The 21327-nt window shown below is 52.0% G+C and overlaps 1 protein-coding gene across 3 annotated transcripts in view; it reads right to left on the bottom strand.

Annotated features, from left to right (window-relative positions):
- Window positions 1-7362: 7362 nt before the first annotated feature.
- The window catches only part of TMPRSS4 (transmembrane serine protease 4), a 33982-nt gene continuing 20017 nt past the window's right edge, over window positions 7363-21327 (bottom strand). For all 3 annotated transcript variants that reach the window (XM_043579460.1, XM_043579461.1, XM_043579462.1), the window contains 10 exons: window positions 19032-19184; window positions 17805-17934; window positions 15717-15818; window positions 14761-14801; window positions 12442-12601; window positions 11508-11674; window positions 10628-10726; window positions 10299-10441; window positions 8994-9143; window positions 7363-8573 (listed from right to left, as the gene is read on the bottom strand). In XM_043579460.1, coding sequence (XP_043435395.1) covers window positions 8562-8573; window positions 8994-9143; window positions 10299-10441; window positions 10628-10726; window positions 11508-11674; window positions 12442-12601; window positions 14761-14801; window positions 15717-15818; window positions 17805-17934; window positions 19032-19184 — 1157 coding nt within the window. In that variant the 3' untranslated portion in view covers window positions 7363-8561. The remainder of the gene's footprint in view (window positions 8574-8993; window positions 9144-10298; window positions 10442-10627; window positions 10727-11507; window positions 11675-12441; window positions 12602-14760; window positions 14802-15716; window positions 15819-17804; window positions 17935-19031; window positions 19185-21327) is intronic.

Genomic DNA, 21327 nt, shown 5'->3' with positions numbered 1-21327 from the left:
GTATCTTCTCTAACTAGGATGTGAATTCCATGGGAGCAAGAGCTATGTCCATTCTCTGGGGGAAATCTAGGTTCCTCCCCCTGCCCTTTCCTCGAAGGGATGGGATCTGCAGAGAGGCCTGCGGTCTCTAATGACGTGTCTTATCTGTTCAGAGGGAAGGCAGCCCTTTGAGGCCAGAATGGACTGTGAGGTCTGTTGTTCGAGCCCTTGACGTTGCAAGGCAGAGCATCTGGACATGGCTTTGAGGTGGGCCATGGGAGGGGCAGGGGTCCTGGGCCCTGGCTTCTTAAAGTACGGTCTGGGGACCCACAGCATGAGCATCACCAGTCCGCTTGTTAGAAAGGATTTCAGGCCCCACCTCAAATCCACTGAAGCAGAATTTGCTTCGTAACAAGTTTCCCAGGTGACTCGCGCACACATTTGAGAAGTACTAGTTGAAACTACAGGTGTGGGTCCCTGGCCCAAACCTGTCTCTCACCCTGGGCACTGCCTTTCCAGAGGCTTAGAAAAGCGGGGGGGGGGGGGGGGTGGTTGTGCCTGGGTGGCTCGGTCGGTTAAGCGTCCGACTTCGGCTCAGGTCATGATCTCGCGGTTCGTGAGTTCGAGCCCCGCGTCGGGCTCTGGGCTGACAGCTCAGAGCCTGGAGCCTGTTTCCGATTCTGTGTCTCCCTCTCTCTGCCCCTCCCCTGTTCATGCTCTGTCTCTCTCTGTCTCAAAAATAAATAAACGTTAAAAAAAAATTAAAAGCGGGGGGGTTTGTCCTGCCCAGTGTTCTCTTCTCCTTTGGCCCTAAACGGTAAGCGTGGAGGCCTCTGGGAGCAAGCTGGAGAGACCTCGACCCTGTGGGGTAATGACGAAGGCAAATATGGATCGAATCCCTAGGGTCCCAAGTGCCCTTCCTACAGCATATTGAAGTGTCCTTGTATTCCTGGAAGGCGAGTATAATTATCTCCATTTTACCCGTGATAGAAGCCAAGCACTGAGACGTTAAAAAGAAAAACAAAAGCAAAAAAACAAACACCCTTCCCGAAGATGTAACTCTTGTGTAGCAGAACTGGAATTTAAAGCCAGTGTATGCTGTGGAACAAGCAAACAGCCATTTACAGAAATCTGTAAATAGTAACGACGTGATCGTCACTGACCTACGCTGAGCCCCTGCTGGACCAGGGGCTTCTCTGAGTACCTTACACGGATCTGGTTATTTAACTCCGATGGCGAAACCCTACGAGGGGAGCACCAGTGTTACTGGCCCCATCTTACAGATGAGGAAATGGAAACCCAGAGAGGCTCAGTATTTGTACAGAGTCTGGAAAGATACGCATCCAACTGAGGTCAGTGGCTGCCTCTGAGGAGGGGGGTCGGGGATTGAAGGGGGAACTTTTTCTCTTTACTTGAACCCTTCAGCCTTATTTAGAACTGGGTAATCCGTTCACAACACGCGCACACGCACGGAGTTTTGGGTGGCGGTGTGCCTGCCTCTAAAGCCCAGATTCTTGTCGCTGCGAAGCCATCTTAGGGCTCTTTTCACCTTCCCGTTCTGTCCTCTCTCACCCTGTCCTCGGAGCACAGGGCTTCTCCCTTCCCTGCTTTTGTTCCTGCTGTTCCCTGCAACTGGAATCGCCTTATTCGGCCATTAGCTCTGCTTCAGATGCTGCCTTCTGTGGCATTTCCACACACCTGGATCACAGAGCTCGCCACATCAGGTCTCCCCTTAGCTCCCCCACCGCACTGATGGGCTGCACCCCCCTCTCCCTGTCAGGGTCACACTCGGTCCTCTATCATGCTGTCTCTGATAGCTGGCTTTCAGGTCAGTTGCTGGTTTTAGCCTAGGTTTCTTAGAAAACTTGTCTAAATTAAATGTACAACTTAACGCTTTATCGTGGGGTTCCGTCCCGGGGAGGCGGGAGTTAGAGGGAAGGGACTGGGAGGCAGGGAGGGAGAGAGAGCAAACACAAGGTGAGGTGCTCCTGAGCTGACCACAGCTCCATAAGCTGACTCACAGGACCGTCCCTGGGGAGCTCGGCTTCTCTGAACAGTTCCATCCTGGGAAGGAGGAGGAGTCATGTATCTGCTGGCTCCCTCCTGTCTCATCTTCCATTATTCAACATTTGTCCTGTAGATGATAATTTCCGTGTTTCGTTACTCAGCCTTTCCGGGCAGGCCTGGGGAAGCCAGTGGGGACACAGTCTGCTGGCTCTGGGTGCTAAAGCTGCCCGCGGCTCCCACCATGGTGGGCGCCATGAAGACCGACCAAGCCAAAGCCCGGCCCTGGCCCCAGTGAGGGGGTGGGGAGACTGGTGCGGTGTTAGAAGTGAGGGCAGTGCCCAGGTATCTAGAGCCATGGACACGAAAGAGCCGGGTCCACGCGAGGCAGGAAGGTGGGGCCTAGAGGTGGGGGGGTGGGGGACGCAGGCAAGGCTGGGTGGGGATTGATGGCACAAAACGGGGTGTGGGGTGCCCATACCACTTCTGAAACGTGTCGAGACTTGGTGGCCTAGGACATGGTTAACTTTGTGCAAATGCGCTTGAGAAGGATGTTTATTCTCTAAGGGTTGAGTGGTAGGTTCTCCCCTTGTCGGTGAAGCCTGCTAATCGGATTAATTCATCTTCTATGCTAATACTGTGCCCGCCTGACCCATCAATAATGGAGAGAAGTATACTGCAGGCTTCCTCTGCGATGGTGCATTTATCGACCTTTCTTTGGAGTTGTATCACTTTTGGGGCTATTTTTATTCTGTTTATATAAGTAAAAAAAAAAACCTATTTGCTGAGAAACATCTCAAACGTACAGAAAAGTAGAATAGTAAGTATCGCTGTGATTTCACTCGATGACGTTTTGTCATAACTGTGTCAACTGTTACTTTTCCCCCAAAGTAAATGACAACTTCATGTTACTTTATCCTCAATACCTCTGCACGCGTTCTACACATGAAGAATGTTTTTTTAAAAAAATTTTTTTTTCAACCTTTATTTTTTTGGGGGACAGAGAGAGACAGAGCATGAACAGGGGAGGGGCAGAGAGAGAGGGAGACACAGAATCGGAAACGGGCTCCAGGCTCCGAGCCGTCAGCCCAGAGCCCGACGCGGGGCTCGAACTCCCAGACCGCGAGATCGTGACCTGGCTGAAGTCGGACGCGTAACCGACTGCGCCACCCAGGCGCCCCATGAAGAATGTTTTTATAAAGTATAATGCCATTGTCCCACATAACGAACAATCCCTTCGTGTCCTCTAATCCCCGGATCCTATTCACGTTGCCCCAGCTACCCCTTTGCACAAATGTCCTTTGCTGCTGGTTGTTAGGCCTCTTAAGAGCCTTTCGTGACATTGCCTCATTGAAGAGATTGGGCCACCTGTGTGGTAGAATGTCCCTCCTTCTGGGTTTGTCTTCGAGCTTGCAAGTGGTATCATTTGTTCTTGCAACTTTTATATTTCCTAGAAGCTGGAAATTAGATGTGAAGGTGTAGGTTAAGCATTTTTGATAAGGTGCCTTTAGGTGATGCCACCTGCATAATTCATGCTCCTATTGGGAGGCGCCTAATAGCTGGTTATTCCGCTGGGCGGTGTGATGGCAGCCTGATTCCTTGATTTAAAAAAATTTTTTGTTCATTTATTTTTGAGAGAGAGAGAATGTGAGCGGGGGGAGGGACAGAGAGTGAGGGAGATACAGAATCCAAAGCAGACTCTAGGCTCTGAGCTGTCAGCACAGAGCTTGACGTGGGGCTTGAACTCCTGGACCGCGAGATCATGACCTGACCCCAAGTCGGATGTTTAACCGACTGAGCCACCCAGGAGCCCCTCCTTAATTTTTAAAGTTGGGTTTTCCTCTTGAGATCAGCAAGGCATCTGTGGGGTGACACTTGGGCGTTAAGCAAATATCCAGGTCTCCATAAACCTTTCATTTAATGGGTTTCGCCTCCACTGAGGATTCTTGCCTGAGTCCATTATTTCATTAGAAGTTGCAAATTTTCTATCATTCACTTATATTGATAAGCTACATTTTTCTGTAAAGAGCTTCCCCTCGCCACCTTGAGCCACCATGTTACCTGAAGGTAGATTTCTTCTTGCTAAAGTACATACTTGAATTTACCCAAAGGATGCAAAAACACAAATTCAAAGGGATACGTGCATCCCAATGTTTATAGCAATGTTGTTGACAATAGCCAAATTATGGCGACAGCCCATGGCTCCATCTACTGATGAATGGGTAAAGAAGATGGTGTGTGTGTGTGTGTGTGTGTGTGTGTGTGTGTGTATATACACAATAGGATTTTATTCAGCCATCAAAACGAGTGAAACCTTGTTATTTGCAATAATGTGGAGCTAGAGAGTATTATGCTAAGGGAAATAAATGACAGAAAGACAAATATGATTTCACTTCTAATGTGGGAAACAAAATTTTTTTAAGAGCGTGAGCACGAGCAGGAGGGGGCGATGGGAGAGAGAGGGGATCTTAAGCAGGCTCCACACTATGGGCACAGAGGCTGATATGGGGCTGACCGTGGGATCCTGACCTGAGCCGAAATGAAAAGTTGAATGCTCAACCACCCAGGCGCCCCTCGTATGTACTAAGAAACAAAACAAATGAGCGGGGCGGGGGGAGAGGGAGAGACAAACCAAGAAACAGTCTCTTAACCATATAGAACAAAACCGATGGTTACCAGAGCGGTGGGGGGGGTGGTGGGGGTGCTGGGTGCAGCAGGTGGTGGGGGTTAAGGAGGGCACTTGGGATGAGCACCAGGTGTTGTGTGGAAGTGTTGAATCGCTACATTGTACACCTGAAACTAATACACACGGGCTGTTAGCTACCTGGAATTTAAATCAAAACTTAGAGTACATACTTGAGATTTTCCTTCAGAGAAGGCCTGTCGGGGGCAAACTCGCGGTTGTCATTTTCCTGAACATGTCTTTATTCTTGAAGGATAGTTTTGTAGGGCTCACCCTTCTCGATGGACCTCTACTGTCTTGGCACACTGGAGACAGAATCTTCTCTTATGGCCGTGGGGGAAGTCTGCTGGCAGTCTAACTGGCGTCTTTATGGTGCTATAGACAGTCTGGCTTGTTTCCCTGGCCGCTCTAAAGAGTTTCTGTTCCTCTTTGGTGTTTTGAAGCTTCACTACCCTCACTAGGTGAGGGTTTATTGGCCTGTTTCTACCTTGTATGTGTATACGCTATAGTAGCAAATGGGGTACATGTAGATTCACACCTTTTATTGGGTTCTGGACAGTCTCCGCTGTTATCTCTTTAGATATTATTTCTCTTTAATACTTACATTCTCTGCCTCTGAGGGTTTAGCTGGATACGTTAGACCTTATTATTCTAGCCTCCACTGTCCCTAGCCTTGTTTTTGTATACATGTATATTTTATCTCCTTATCTCTTTCTGCAACAACCTTAGTGACTTCAATCTACCTCCCAGAGTCTTTGTCTCCATCTTAAACGCTATTTACCCCCAACATTCTGTTTTTCATTTTAATAATTATAGTTCTTCTTTCTAAGGGCTCCATTTAGTTCTTCAAATCTGCTTGTCACATTTGCTTGATTATTAAAATACCTACTTTCTTTTTTTTAACAGGAAGTAAGTGTTGGTGAGGATGTGGAGAAATTGGAACCTTGTGCACGGTGGGTGGGAACGCAAAATGGTGTGATCCTTAGGGAAAGCAATGAATAATTAAAAACCGATACCATATGATCCAGCAATTCTGCTTCTGGGTGTACACCCAAAGAGTCGAAAGCAGGGTCTTGAGACACGTGTACACCCACGTTTAGCCCAGCTTATTCACAATAGCCAAGAGGTAGATGCAACCCAGATGTTCGTCAATAAATGGATGGAGAAACAAAATGTGGTATAAATAATGGCATATTATTGACCCTTAAAAAGGAAGGAAAATCTGGGGCGTCTGGGTGGCTCAGTCGGTTGAGCGTCTGACTTCGGCTCAGGTCATGATCTTGCGGCTCACGGGTTCGAGCCCTGCATCTGGCTCTGCGCTGACAGCTCAAGAGTCTGGAGCCTGCTTCAGATGATTTGTCTCCTCCTCTCTCTGCCCCTCCCCTGCTCATGCTCTCTCTCTCTCTGTCTCTCAATAAACAAACATTAAAATTTTTTTTAAATAAAAAAAATTTTTTAAAAAAGAAGGAAAATCTGATACATGGCTATAACCATGGGTAAACCTCAAAGACCGTGTGCCAGCTGAAACGAGCCAGGCTCAAAAACGCAAATACTATATGATTCCACTTACATGAGGGACCTAGAGTTGCCAAATTTATAGAGACAGAAGGTAGGAGGGTGGCTTCCGGTATCTGGCGGGAGGAAAAGACCGGGAGTTATTGTTTAAGGGGATATGGAGTTCTGGAAGGGAAATACAGTTCTGGAGATGGACGGGATTGATGGCCACACAACAGTGCAAATGGACTTAAAATCATTGAACCATACCCTTAAAACGTGGTTAAGATGGTAAATTTTATGTATGTTTTAAAAGTGTTTAAAAAATATTTTAAAATGTGGAAAAGTGCCCTTTTTTTAAATTTTTTTCAACGTTTATTTATTTATTTATTTTTAATTTTTTTTTTTCAACGTTTATTTATTTTTGGGACAGAGAGAGACAGAGCATGAACGGGGGAGGGGCAGAGAGAGAGGGAGACACAGAATCGGAAACAGGCTCCAGGCTCTGAGCCATCAGCCCAGAGCCTGACGTGGGGCTCGAACTCCCGGACCGCGAGATCGTGACCTGGCTGAAGTCGGACGCTTAACCGACTGTGCCACCCAGGTGCCCCGAAAAGTGCCCATTTTTAATGAAAGATTTATAAGCTCTTGTATTAGAAGCCCTACAGTGTGACGGTTCATAGCACCCAGGAGTCTGAATGCTCTTATTCAACTTATCCGTGAGATCGTGACCTGAGCTGAAGTCGGATGCTCCACTGCCTGAGCCACCCAGGTACCCTATGGGTTTTTTATTATAATCTGATAATGTGAACATGTAAAGTGCTTGGTTTTCTGATGATTTGCTGTTTTTGATGATTCCCACCGTGGGGTTAAAAAATTTTTTTTAACGTGTATTTTTGAGAGAGAGAGAGCACGAGTCTGGGAGGTGCTCTGAGCTGTCAGCACAGAGCCTGATGCAGGGCTCGACCTTGAGGAACGGTGAGATCTTGACCTAGGCTGCAGACCGATTGAGCCACCCGGGCATCCCTCATGGGGTTTTCTTTTTGATAAATCTTGGCTGATCTTTGATTGTGAGCACTGGCTTTGGGTTTTGAGTTCTCGTCTCAACTTTCATATAGGTCTTGGTCTCCAGGACAACCCAAGATTTTAGTTAGCTCTTGCTCCCAATCTCTACCTTCGTTTCAGCTCGTGATTCTGATACTTTTGTTTATTTATTTATGTATTTATTTGCCTTTGAAGATTTTTATTATTCCTGAGAGCCTAGTAAAGCATCAACAAGTGTATTTATCTACGATCCGACCGAGAGGGTCCTCAGAACGCCTGGGCCTCCACACAGTGGCCCGAGAAGTCCATGGGGCTTAGTTCTGTGACCATTTGAGTTCTTATGGCCCCAGAAACCCACTTGGGCACCATCTCAGACTTTGCAGGTGATAAATGTCTTTTCTTTAAAGGAAGCAAGCAACCACGCCCTGGGCTCTCCAGGCAGGACTCAGAGGTGCAGTACCTCTTTGCAGCCACTGGGGGAGCCATGATTGACTTCAGCCTTGAATGCCTAAATTACCTCCCTCCCAAATCCTAGGTGTTATCTCTGGCCCATGGCTGGTAGGGCAGGCAGGAGAAACGGGAGGAGGGCAGTGGGAGACGGCCTTGTATGGGAAGGAGCCGTGCTCACCCTGGCTTCCCCAGTCCGCAAGTTCACTGTTGCCCTCACTCAGCAGCTCCAGTCTTGGGTCTCCTTTCTCCTTCTTCGAGAATCATTGGGCTCCCCAGGACCTTTCCCTGCCCAGGCCCAAGGATGATGCAGTAGGGGTGCAGTAGTGCTCGCTCAGTTCTTACCACGCAGCCCAGTCAGCCTGTGTCAAAGGCTTCGCAGGCCTTTTGAATAGCAGCAGCCACGGGGCTAACAATGACAACAGTAACATTAGTTGTGTCAACAGCAGGACAGTGCATCCTATGTTACGTTTGGTTTCCTGCTCTGAGTGTGCTTGGGGGTGGGTGGAGGAGGGGAGGGCTGGCTCAGACCTCTCCTCCTTCCGCTCCAGCCCTTGGTGATCTGGGCTCTCACCAGAGAGCCTACTTCCGTTCAGTAGAGGAGGAAACTTTCTTGGCTTAGCGATGCCTTCTGAGACCTTGGCGGGAAGGCTGGCCTGTTCAGTCTTTCTCCTTGGGATGCCTGGAGCCCCAGGGGTGGCCGGGCTGGGGCTGCTGACTTTCTTCTGGGGGCCTGTGGCCTGTGAGGTCTTTGACAGGAATGGAGGCCCTTTGCTGCACCAAGAAATGCTGAGGCTGTGGGCAGAGAGGTGCGTCCGAGGGGGCTCTTGCTCCGTCTGACTTCTGGGGAATCCCCAGGGAGGCAGGACACGGGGGAAGGAGCTCCCAGCAGTATGGAGGGGCGGAAGCATCATAGTGTAGACTACAACAAAAGACCAACAGAGAGGCAGGTGATTTGAAACTGGACAAGGTGGTGACGTGTGCAAAAATAGCCTGCTTTTTCTGAAGCGCTTTGCTCCTCTATTTTCGAGGAAAGTTTCTTAAGCCTTTGCACCCTCCTCAACAGAATCTGTTCTCTGGAAACTCGCTGATAGTCGCATTCTGCCAGGGAATAGAGAGTGAAAAAGCTGGGTGGGTTCCGGACCCTAAGCCGTTTGCATTGAAGGGGAATCTCTGATCCTAGAGACTTTCAGTCCTTCATGGTGGAATCTCAGGCTGTCACTGGTCGGGACAATTACTTAGGATGCAAGGCGTTATCTCAGAGCCATTTGAATCAAACCTGAGGATGGTTTGATACCTTGAGGGTAGAGGAAGGGAAGGAGGACACGACAGGGAGGCTCACCTTCCGGACACTGTAGATCCAGTCGAGATAGCTTGTGACCTTGGTGTATACCCCCGGGGTACTTGGACCCCCACAGCCATGGCCCCAGCTCACGATGCCCACCACTTGCCACAGGTCAGAGTGATACATCAGGGGCCCACCGCTGTCACCCTGTGAGACACCAGAACAGGGGCTGCTGGAGAGGGCAGGCAGGGGTGGGGTGGGAGGGTGGGCTTCTCTTTCCGGCTCCCCACCTCCACCCCCCGGCCTTGACCCATCCATTCTCTGCTTCCCAGTGCTCTGCGCTGTTCTGCCCTCACTGACGTTGCTCATGCTGTTCCTGCAGCCTGGAATGGCCTTCCAGGTGGGGCAAAAGGGTCTGTTTGTGGTCCGGTAAGTTGTCGGCCGCTGTTAGCCTTCTCGCAGGCATTCACAACACACACTAGCAAACTGAAGGCTCTAAGGGGTTCTGCGGTGAGAGGCCTGATTATCTTTGCTTAACCTAGCATTTGCCAAATTTATTTAGCTACTCTTGGGGTGCCTGCTGTGTGGCACCTACTGTTCTAGACAACTGGGATTCGATCAATGAAAAGAACAAAGATCCCTGTCCTTGGGGAGCTTAGAGTCAAGCGGAGAAGAGAGAGAGAAAACACAACAAAACAGATTATGAACATGGCAGTGAAAAGTGTGCTTATTTGGGTGTCTGTCCCAGCTCCTAGAGCCCCCGAGACTTCCTCCCCCCAATAACACCATAGCCTGACTGCTCCTGCCCCCACCACTGTGAGCTCCCCGAGGGAAGAAGACACTGTCCCCCAAACCTATTTACCTGACATTCAAGAGATGACCAAGAGATCCCTCTTGAGTGGAGGAATTGAATGACCGAGAATGGGGGCGGGAATAGGAAGAGGGGCTTTAATGCAAATGGATCGGGAGATCCTCTGGGAACATGTATTCAGGGACCCATCGGTGGGGTCGGTGGGGGGAGTTGCGCCAGGGCTTATCCAGCATCAGATGGTTTTCTCTAGGGTAGTTCGGCATCTTGACGCTTCTAGAGAACATAGACCCGGTGTTCCTGCCCTCGAGTGACAGGAAGTAAGATGAAGGGAAGTAAGAGCAGGTGAGGCGGGTAACGCCATCTTTGTATGCGAAATACACATTGGAAATCTTTCTGCTTGTTTCCATCCTTCCATCCTTGCCTTCTCTCTGTCCCCCTTCCTCGCACATTGAGTGCCCACCGCACGCGAGGCCTCAGGCGGGGCAGTCCGCCTCTGGACTTTGTCTCTCCAAGACTAACATCCCATCCAAGGAACTCCCTCGGGATCCCACCTGGCAGGTGTCCACGCCGCCCTCCAGGATGCCCGCGCACAGCATCTTCTCGGTCACCTCCCCCTGGTAGGCGTCCTCTGCGTTGCACCGAGCGTGGTCAATTACCTGCACTGACGCCTGCAGCAACGTGTCAGACATCTTTCCTAGGAAGGTGAAAACACACTCACGTTCCCATTTTTGCCTTCTACCCCCAGCCCAGGACAATTCTCTGGGTTGCCTGGCACCTTGGTGCTTGGGCTTCCAGGATGATTTTTCTGAAGCACGGCACTTCTTCCCATCACTTCCAAGAGCCGCTCCCTCAGCCCTGTGGTCCCGAGCCCAGGACTCACCTCCATCCTGCTCCGTAAAGCCCCATCCAATGACCCAGAGTGGGGTGGCTGGAGGGAGCTCCTCATCAAAGAAGGGCAGGCAGATGGGCCTGACTGTGCCTGCCAGGAGCAGAGAGAAAGAGGGGGAGAGCCTGGTGGCTAAGCCCTCTGAAAAGGTTGACAGCAGGGTTTCTAGGACATATGTTCCAGAGGACGTTAACAAAAATGGCACGAGAAAAAAAGTTCTGTGGTCAAATAAGTTGAGGAGATAGGGGTTAGACATAATAAAGCAAATTAAATATTAAAAAAAAAAACATATCTTTAATACACTAGTATGGCCCAAGAAGAGAGCTCTACTATAAAAATGTTTCCCAAACGTACTTGGGGCATAGAGCCCTCTTTTCTCCCAAGGGACGAGTGTCCTGTGGGAATGACATTTAGAAGTGCTGATATAAATACTATGCAAGCATGAGTCATCTACCAAGCTGTTCAAAGATTCCACGGGCTGCCCTAAAGGTAATGAGCTCCCCATCCCTGGGGGAGACCAGATGGGCACAACCCCTTGGCAGAGATATCGTGCGGGCTCTTGGCGTTGGTGGGGGTGGCGGATGGACTAGATGATCTGTCAGGTCCCTCACGACTCCAAGATCGGATGAATCTACGGTTCCCACTTGAGGTGCTGCACATGGAGAAAACAGACCCCAAAAGAACCCAGCAGGAGCTGACGGCTTGAGGGGGCCTCAGGGCATCACTGACGTTAGGCTGGTATATTCACGGGAAACAAATGCGCAGCTGAGGGCTTGAGAGGACAAGCGAGGTGCCGAGGCCACTTGGTGAACGAGTGGCAGGATGGGAGAATAACCTGCCCTACGGGGGTCTGTTCCCAGATGCCGCCTCTCACCGGAGAACGTGAGCGGGAATTGCAGCTTCACGAGGGCAATGTCCTTCTCTTTGGGGTACGTGCTGTTGAGCTCAATGACGAAGATGTCGGCCACAGGCAGGGATGGGAAGTTGCCCAGTTTGTCCGAGCCAGCCCTCACCTTCCAGTTGGGTACATCGAGATGCTTCCTAGGGGCAGAGACGACAGGGTTCAGGCCTGGGCTGCGCAGCCTCTGGCAAAAGCTGGGTCCTCAGGGCCCTGGAGGCTGGGGTGCTGCATGTCCCTGCTTTAGGAGACAATGATGGTGTCGGCAGGGGTGGCAGAGAAGGAGCGGGTGTGAGGAATCGCCTACCACAGGCCCAATTCTAAAAGGGGATTTGATCCTTTCCCCCGGTGAAATCTCTCCAAGGAAGCTTCTAACTGGAGGCCTGGGGAAGAACTGCTCCCTGTGCCTGAGCCCTGGGGTCCTGGCACTCTCTCCCACGATGCTTTCTACGGTCTGTGTTACTCACGTGGTACTTGTCAGTTGCGTTTCGTACTTGGCTTTCTTCCTCCTGACTCCAGACACTCCTGCCCGCTGAGTGTGTGGGGGGGGGGGGGGGGCGGGGGGGGGGACGGTTTGCAAGCAAGAACTTGGAGTTCATCAGATCCCAGAAAAGGTTAAGAATCACCGGCCTACCCTGTGAGTTCCTCTAAGGCACTGATGGGGTCTAACACACATGGGCGCATAATATAGTACTCATCATTTGACGTTGAGTGGAAGGAAGGAAGGAAGGAAAGGAAATAAGTGAAGAGGGCCTGGGAGTAGTCCTTCCCCAGAGGTATGGGCAGGGCTCTGCTAACCTGTAAGGGAAGGTGAGGGCATCGAAACACAGGCTGGGAGACAGGGGACCCAGGCACTCCGGCCCCTCCAAGGCTTTGATCCCCCAAGGCCTCCTTGCGGTGTGGGCCTCACCTGAAGCAGTGGGCTGCGGTGAGGATCCAGTGGGGGTCCAGGATGCTCCCTCCACAGATGTGTTGTTTGTTGTACTGGATGCTGACCTGCCATGGCCAAGAATCCACAGAGGCCGCCTCCCCGCCCACCACCCGAGGGGACTTCAGGCTCTCCCCGCAGGCTGGAGGCAGGAGGAAGGAGGGAGAGATCAGAAGTCAGGCTCTGGAGGGGATGGCCTCCCCCTTGGAGCCCAGAGTCTGTCCCCTTAGAACAGGGCCCTGATGACGGGGGCCTGGAGGGGTGGGGAGGACCAGGCCAGTTTTGAGCTATTCGTAGGAAGGCTGTGAGAATCTCCAGACCATAGGCTTCCCCCTCCCGTCCCCCACCTCCTTTGTTCAGCTTTGGGTGTGTTGAAGAGTTTCTATCGTGGGTGTGTCCATTGTGCTGGGAATTCAGGACCTTCCAACCAAACAGGGACGCAGAATTAGGAAAGTCCTGCCCAGGTGGAGTGTCCCCAGCCGTTGCTGCTGAGTGTAGGCAAACAGATGCCCACGAACCGTCCTGGGAGAGTGGGGAGGAAGTTCCACACACTGGATCTTCCTATCTTAAACTCCCCGCTCCCGAAGTCCCTTCCCCCGCCACGCTGTGTGAGTCTCCCAGTTTGACACCTTTCTTTCCCGTGCTACCCTCCTTGGCTTTTCCCTCGTGCCCCTCAAGCTCTTGTAAAAGCCTCCGTTCCCGCCTCCCTGACCTGCTCTCCGCCTCTCCAGTCCTGGAGGTCACTGCCACAGCCGTGCTTCTCAGAGGAAAAGAAAAAGCCTGCTATGCTTTCGGGGCCTGGGCTAGCGAGGGGCTTTACGGACACCTCTTATTCCAAACTCTGCTTTCTCTCTGAGTCACCTCACCTCCTCAGAGCCCCGAGGTATCACTCTTTTGAGGGTTAGGTAGAGTTTAAAGTCCCTCCTCCGGCAGCTGCCTGCTGTCCTACCAGGTTTCTGTCTAGCCGAATTGATCTGCTTATAGCTCCCTAGAGAGTCATTCTGTTTTTGCTCAAGGAAGCCCCTGTCCCTGAGATGCTGTCCTCTTTGCTGTTTATCTAAACCATTGATTCATCCGGCAAATTTGTATTGAGTGCCTACTGTGTTCAAGGATGCAGGGAAGAGAGCAGAGGACCAGACAGACCAACAGATGTGGTCTCTCCCTTCTGGGAGCCTGCAGCTCAAGGTTCGGCCTGGGCACCACCTCCAGGCCACCCAACCCCCTGGGGATTTTTTCTTGGCTTGGCATTTCCACAGCCTGTCTTGGGTGTCGGCCAGCCGTTCATTTTGGCTGTGCTTCAGTCTTCCCGGTGAGACTCAAGGGAGGGTCTGTGACTTAAACCTCTTTGTGACTTCAGTGCCATTCAGCGCAGGCACCAGATGACGTGACGGTTCGGTCATTGGCTAGCCACCATGCGTCAGCCCACCCACGCCAGGCATCGTGGGTGTCCCATGACGACAAAAAGTCTTAACACCCAGTGGGGAAGCATGTATACTGCCCGACTGCAAAAGCAGTGATGATGACCTCGTGCTACTCAGCCCGTCCAGTTTCTGGCCATCCTTCCAGGCTCTGCTCGGGTCTACCATGAGGCTGATTGGGTGAGCGGGACCACAGCGCTTGTTTTCTCTTCTGGTCTCCTCTGTAAGAGCAGGGAGTCTCCCAGGATCCCCTTGGGCCGTTGGACGAAAGGCCTTCTTGGGAAGTGGGACCTCACAGAGGTCAAGTGCCTTACTCAAGGTCACGCTGGAAGCCAGTGGGTCTCCTGGCCTCCGCGAAGCGCTCTCTGTGGCATGTCGGCTGTGGCCACTACTCAGCTGGGGGCCACACGTGTAGCCTTGCCTCTCGCTCTCTGCTCAGACATAAGCTCCTGAGGAGAGTGGCCATTTCTTTTACTTGTCGGGTATTTTCTATTGCTCAGCAGCATCTGACCGTGCTAGACATAGTCTAACTGTTCGGTGTATTTTTGCTAGACTGGATGCGGATAAGTTGATCTTGGATAACGGGGCAGACTGTGACCCAGTGACTGGGGAGGGAGCCTGGGGCGGCCCCGTTCCGTCCTTTCCAGTTTTCTGTTCCCTGCTGGCTCTCTGCTTAGGTTGGAGGGATGTGTGTGGATGGTGTGGAAGAGTTCTTAATGTCACCCACTTGAAGGAGCGTTGACCTACAAGCCCAAGGCCCAAAGAAGGAAGTTTGGGACGAAACGGAGAGAAACTTAGTCTGGGAGATCTAAGAGTGAGGCTGAATGTCTCCCTGCTCATTGCTGGCCCAGGGCCCAAACCCTCAGAGATGGGGTGTACTCACCAAGACAGTGCAAGGAGACCAGGGAGCCTGAGAGACAGGGCCTGGAAGGGACAGACAGGGCCTTGTGGTTTCTGTCGCTCCCTTGGATGAGAGGCAAGGGCTCGGGTCCCCTGACACTGTTGACCCCAGCCCCCTCCCGACACTTGGGAAATCTGGAACCCACATACTGGGGGACTGCATGGAGATGGCTTGACCACTTAGTACAGTTCTGCCTGTGTCCGAGCCCATCCTGAGCTCTCGGCAGCCTGCAGTGGAAGAGGAGAGCCTGGGACAGTGTCTGTTGTACTGTGGGCTTTCCAAATGGACCAAAAAAAGGGGGGGGGGAAGGGATTTCAATGGAATTAGAGGCAAAGGATCATTCTGCCACCATCTTGGTCCTTTTTAAGAGTCACTCTTTGATGAATAAGCAGCCCTCAGCAGCATCCTTGAACGCTAAGAAGCTCGCGTCCTCTCTGAGGCTCTCTGCTGCATTGTGACAATTTTTATCTAGCTGTTGGGCTCTAATGCAGGGCAGTGAGGCATAGGAACAGGCCACTGCCGAAGGCCATGCGGTCTTTTCTCTGGAGAGCTGGGAGTATGGAGAGGTCTTCCCCTGGCCTGGGTGGGTGGCTGGGAAGGACAAAGTGGCCTTTGGAGTCTTGCCTATTGGGTTTAATCGGGAATATAAAGCAGTAGGAAAAATTTTGGTTTTAGCCACCGACATGTGGACTGCACTCTTTGTCCTGCTCTCTATTATATGTATAAAAAAGGGAGTCAACCCAGAGAACCTCTCAGAAATCTGGTAATCTGATTCCCTAGCCCTTTCTGTCTAACCATCTGCATGGCCTGGAGTTCGTCCCGTTGTCTGGCTTACATCCCCCTTTGCTGCACCTGCTCAGGGGAGTCTGGCTGCCTCCCTGATGGCAGCCTCTGTTACCAGAGCCTCTTGTGGGCCAGAAGGCATTTTTCTCACTTACCCACTTAGGTTTCGCACCTGAAGCTCCTGGCTGTTCTCTGTGATTCCAACAACATCCAGATCTTGGTCTGGGCCAATCCCCACAGCTTTGAAGGCGGGTTTGCTGTTCATGTCGGGAGGGAGGGAGAGAGATGTGAGGTGGGGTGGGAGGTTAGAAGGTGCTGGGAGCGGCCCCCACTCCCAGGAGACGGGGGTGGTAAAGAACACGTCCCAGGACACTGCTCTGGGCACAGCGTGGATGTGGTCTTGCTTCTCCAGTAGCAAGGCAAGTGGGGGAGGGGCAGAGGGAGAGGGAGAGAGAGAGAGACAATATGAATATCCCAAGCAGGTTCTGCACTGTCAGGGCGGAGCCTGATGCGGGGCTTAAAACTCACGAACCTGTGAGATCATGACCTAAGCCGAAATCAAGAGTTGGACGTGCTTAACTGACTGAGCCACCCAGGTGCCCTGGTGCTGGGTTTATTGATGGGTAACCTGGACAGGTCACACACACCCTTCTCCGGGTTTCCTTAAGCCTCAGTTTCTCCCTCTGTAAAATGATACGTGGACCTGATGATCTCCAGAGCCCCTCCCACTTTGAACCATCTAGGGTCTTAGGGTCCTGAGATGAGAAGGGCTTCCTGTCTAGGCGGAGGAAGGAAAGTAGAGAGATCTAGACCCAGAAGGAGGGACGGGGGTGGAAATGGACAGTCCCAGGACAGTTGACCTCTGTTCACCACTTACATCCTAACGAATAACCGACCAGCTTTGATTTTGTAGAACTCAAGAGCCGGCTGGTTTGGTGCATTCGTGAACTCTGGAAGGACAGAAACTCCAGGAACCTATTACCTTAAGGAGCCCCGGAGACACCTTGGTTGCATAACCCAGCCGCAGCAGCCTGCAGGGCTGGGCGCTCCTGCTGCTGACGCCGCAGTGGGCTGGGCTGCAGGGGGGAGGAGGGGCTGGCTGCCAGGGAGGCTGGGCTGGGTGGCTGCTGGAGGAGCCCAGGGAAGAGCAGGGGCAGGGCATGGCTTTCCAGCTCGCCTCAGAACTGAAGGAGGCAGAGGTGTCCTGTCCGGGGTTGTGCACTGTGGCCAGCGGGGAGCAGCAAAAACCTGGTAACTAGGAAGCAGAGGGGGCGAAACGATCTGATGGATCAGTGATGCTGCCTGGAGTATTGATTGTAAGAAGGACCTCGAGGCTGCTTTAAGGGTCGACAGGAGAGGGTTCTGTGATTGATTGATGATGTCTGCCTGGCATTTCTCATTTTTGCCTCCACTCTGGGTCCAGTTTCTTAGAATCCTTGGGGCTTGCCAGGGAGCAGGTGCCCCACTCTGCAGCCGAGTAAACGGGTTCTTTTCCCTCCTCTCTGGTTAGGCTCTGTGATCAGTGGCCTCCCCTCTCCTCCCTTTACAGGTAAAACCTTGGGAGAGGAGAGAATGACCCAAGCTAGAAACAGAGATGCTGCTGGAACTCGGGATGCCCAGGAGTTCAGGGGTCTTGGGCACAAATTCCAGCTCTCTCCTACCCAAGCAAGTTACTGATTTTCGCCAAACCTATTTCTAAAATAGATACAATAAAAACGACCTTTTTGCTTTTGCCAGGATCAAACGAATATAAACTCATCATGCAGATACCCTTGTTATGATTACGTAACTCTTCATCCACCGAAGGTTTGAAATTGCTTTTGAAATTTGCTGAGAGAGCTGGGGTTGCTGATGGGGCTCAATGAAATCAGGATCATTTAAACAAGATTTTAATTGACGGGACATTGAATAAGTAAATTATATTCTGGGACAGGGTGGCCTCCTGCACAGCCAAGAAGGAGCGAAGCTGGCAAGGAGCCAGAACTGTGCGTTGGGGGTCATGGTGAGGCTTACTTTCTCTCGCTGCACCTCATAGGCATCCTATGAAGTTGCTGGTACTTTCTCCAATTGACTCTTGGGAAAACTGAGGCTTATGAGGTTGAACTTCATGTTGTTGTATGTGAAAGTGCTCAGATTCAAGACTGGTTCTGTTTGACTCCAGTATCTATATTTTTGGGAAAGGAGGAGGCAGGGAGGAGGTCCTAAGGGTGAGGGGACAGCCTCTGGAGGCTTGGGGTGGATACCTGTCATAGCCCATCTGCCCACAGGCTATCTTGGCCAGAGCTTCTGTGAAGTTGTCGAAACAGGCAGAGACCCAGCTTCTTGTGGCCGGGTCTAGCACCTGCAGAGTGGATCGGTCCCTGGAGAGGCGGACTGAGAAGGCAAGAAATTGGGTCAGCTGCATGTGGCAGGGGCCCGTCTGGCCCATCTCCCTCAGAATTCATCATGAGACCAGCACACCCTCCCTACACCCAGACCCTGGAGCATCATAGAACACCGACCCTTTCAGCCCCAAGGGAACTTCCATTTGGCTTTGCCCAACTGAGCCTCGTTTTGATGGTAGCTAGGGTGACCCGATGTCCTGGGAACAACCTCCATGTTGACCTATTGTCCTGGGACAATTACTAATAACGTTTCCTTTTGCTCTTATAGGTAGCAGTTTTGGTGATAGGTTGTGGCTCTACTCATGGTTACACACAGCTTGCCCAGCCCAGGGAACTTCTCAGTGAGGAACCTAGCTCCTTTTTCCACGTGAGGTCAGCGGGAGGGGTTGAGAGGGAAGTACTATTGGCAGTAGAATGGCAGGTGCCCATATGCATTTGACCTTCTGGTTTAAAAAATAAAAATAAAAAAGGATATATGCAAGAAGTCCCTTCGTCCTGCCCCTCAAAAGCCCCAACACCCATCTCCTGGGCTATCCTTTCTCTCCAGAGCCCAAGTACTAGATGGATGATGCCGGGCTGGCCCCATCCGAGAAAGAATGGGAGTTTTTGTTTGAAACCTCCCCTATTCCTTTGAAGGACCTCAGTCCTTGTTGCATAGCATCCTTGTTGCTCAGTCTTGTTGCGTAGCATGTTACAGTGAGCACTTACCTGATGGATAGAGGAATCAGTAGCTAGTCAATGGCTATGGCTATTGACCTTACTTTCCTAGTCCCCTTTCTGGTCTCCTGTAGAGAGGAGGAACCTCCCCAGGGTCATCCAATCCAGCCCCCTGCCTCAGTTCCACCCCGGTGCAGCAGAATGGGACAGACTGTGTTGCCATTTCCTGTCCCCTCTGGTCCCCCACTTGTTATCAGGTATTCACTGAGTATTTGCTGCATGGTAAGTACTAGGATCTAGTTGGCGAGACCTGGTCCTGTTCTTGAGAATCTTACAATAAGGATGGGAATTGACCAGTTGGCAGATGCTATGCTGTGGACCAAGGGGACCTGAGCTGCTTTCCTGCTGTGCCCGCGCCCCTGGACTCACCCGTCACCGGGGACCCATCGGGGAAGTTCTTGACACAGAGCTGCTCATCCTCCCCTGAGGCACAGTCCTGCTGGCCGTCACACACCTGCTTCCTCGGGATGAAGTGGAGAGGCTGCCCGCACAGGAAGTAGTATTTGTCCAGAATCACCTTGACTGGAAGGCAGGGGCAGGGAGGGGGCTGTGAGGGCTGACGGTCAAGCAGGCAGCCGGGGGCGGGGGGGCGGGAGAGGCTGTGTGTCCCCTAAAAATATGCTGGGCTCTAAGGCAGATGAGGGTTCCAGACCCAGTTATTCCACTTGCTAGTCCGTGTACTTGGTCCTGAGCCTCAGTTTCCTTAGATGTCAAGTAACATCTGTCCTGTACCTGCGAGATGGGTGAGGAGTTCAGCGAGAGAATGTGTGGGAGAAATTTAGAAACAGCCCCCACTGGCCTCCTGCCCTCCGGTGCTGGTAACGAAAAGACAGCACTGGGCCTGCCCCCTCCTGTGTGACCTTAGACCCATCAATTCCCCTCCTGGGGCCTCGTCGCCTCATCTGAGCTGAGGTTGTCGATGGCATTTGGCAGGCTGGTGGTTGTGAGTGTCTTGTAACTGTTAAGTGCAGTTCTAGAACTGGGTGTTTTTATCTGGGACTGAAGGACCCAGGAAGAGGCTGGTGTTTTGTTGGGTCTTCTGCCCGCTGCTTTCCAATTCGGTGGCTCCTTTGCTGTCTCGGGCTGATGGGAATGAGTCTCGCGTTTGTAACTCTTCAGGAAACAGATACCTCGACACACTTCTAGGTCTCCTGGTAGGAAGAGAGCCTCTCGCCTAGCTGAACCCTCCCCTGGCCCGAAGCTCCCCCCTGCAGTCCACCATCACTCCTGGTGGGTCCCGCAAGTGGCGGTCATCGGTCTGACCATGGCCTTGCTTGTCACTGCTGAGAGCTTTCCCTGCACTGCCTCATGTAATCTTGACAAGTTCGGAGGCAGGTGCCATGAGGAACTCACGTTGTAAGGGATGACACTGATCCATCAGCTGATGAATAGATAAAGGAGATGAGGTTTATATATACAGTGGAATACTACTCGGCGATGAGAAAGAATGAAATCCTGCCATTTGCAACCACGTGGATGGAACTGGAGGGTATTATGCTAAGTGGAAAGAGTCAGAGCAAGACAGATATCATATGATTTCACTCATATGTGGAACTTGAGAAACTTAACAGAAGATCATGGGGGAAGGGAAGGGGAAAAAATAGAGGGAGGGAGGCAACCCATAAGAGACTCGTGAATGCAGAGAACAAACTGAGGGCGGAGGCGGGGTAATGGGTGATGGGCATTGAGGAGGGCACTTGTTGGGATGAGCACTGGGTGTTGAATGTAAGCGATGAATCACGGGAATCTACCCCCCTCCCCCCAAACCAAGAGCTCACTGTATACACTATGTTAGCTAACTTGACGATAAACTTAACAAAATAAGTGAGGACGCTGAGGTGTGGAGTGTTAGGGTTGATTTCCCAAGGCCACACAGCACTTAGGTGAGAGCCAGGATCCCAGCCAAGATCTAACTCCAAAGCTTGCTCTCTCTCTGCCTCTCCACACCTTTCCTGAGGGGTTTCGCGATGAGATCCACTGGCCTTGGTGGCTCTGGTGCGAGTGAGCAAGGGAGCAGCAGGCTGAGTATTTCCTAGACCTTCAGACTTGGGATTATGGTCCGGAGCCAGGGTAAGGCAGGATCACTCCAGCCTCCTGGGACAAAGCCAGGACACAATGTCGCCAGTCGAGACCCCGGAAACCAAGACATTGAGGGAGCCTAGCCTGGGACGGAGGCTCGGGTTACCTCCTCTGGTTGCAGAACCTGGGGGCCCAGGGCATGGACGCCCCACAGGGCCTTGTGGGACGGGGAGACCCCCGTTCTTACTCTGGCACCACTGCCTGCCTGGCGTCCCCTGGAGGAATTTGGCTCCTTTGTCCCTCTCCAGTGTGGCAGGACGTGTGTGCAGAGAAAGCAAGCTTTCCTTCTTACTAGTCTCCGTAGAACAGACCTAGGACCACAGCAAGTCTGCTGCTGCTGCTGCTGAAAACCCATTGCCAAGGCCCCCCGTGCCCTGCTCCCCACCCTGAGTGTGAGTATGGGGAGGTGAAGGCAAAGGCAGTCACAGGAGTGGGAGCTGCGAGGAGGGACTGCGGGCATCACAGGTCATTCGGGTCACCCTGTCACAGAGTGCCTGGGGGAGATCACACGGGGTCTAGGCACTGGCCGAGAGGAAGACAGCGCTAAAGGCAGGGATGGTGTGCTGTCTGCCCCGGGGGAGCGGGG

This window comes from Prionailurus bengalensis, chromosome D1 (assembly GCF_016509475.1).
Source record: "Prionailurus bengalensis isolate Pbe53 chromosome D1, Fcat_Pben_1.1_paternal_pri, whole genome shotgun sequence".
NCBI classification, from domain to species: Eukaryota; Metazoa; Chordata; class Mammalia; order Carnivora; family Felidae; genus Prionailurus; species Prionailurus bengalensis.
This window is presented reverse-complemented; position numbering and strand designations above follow the sequence as displayed.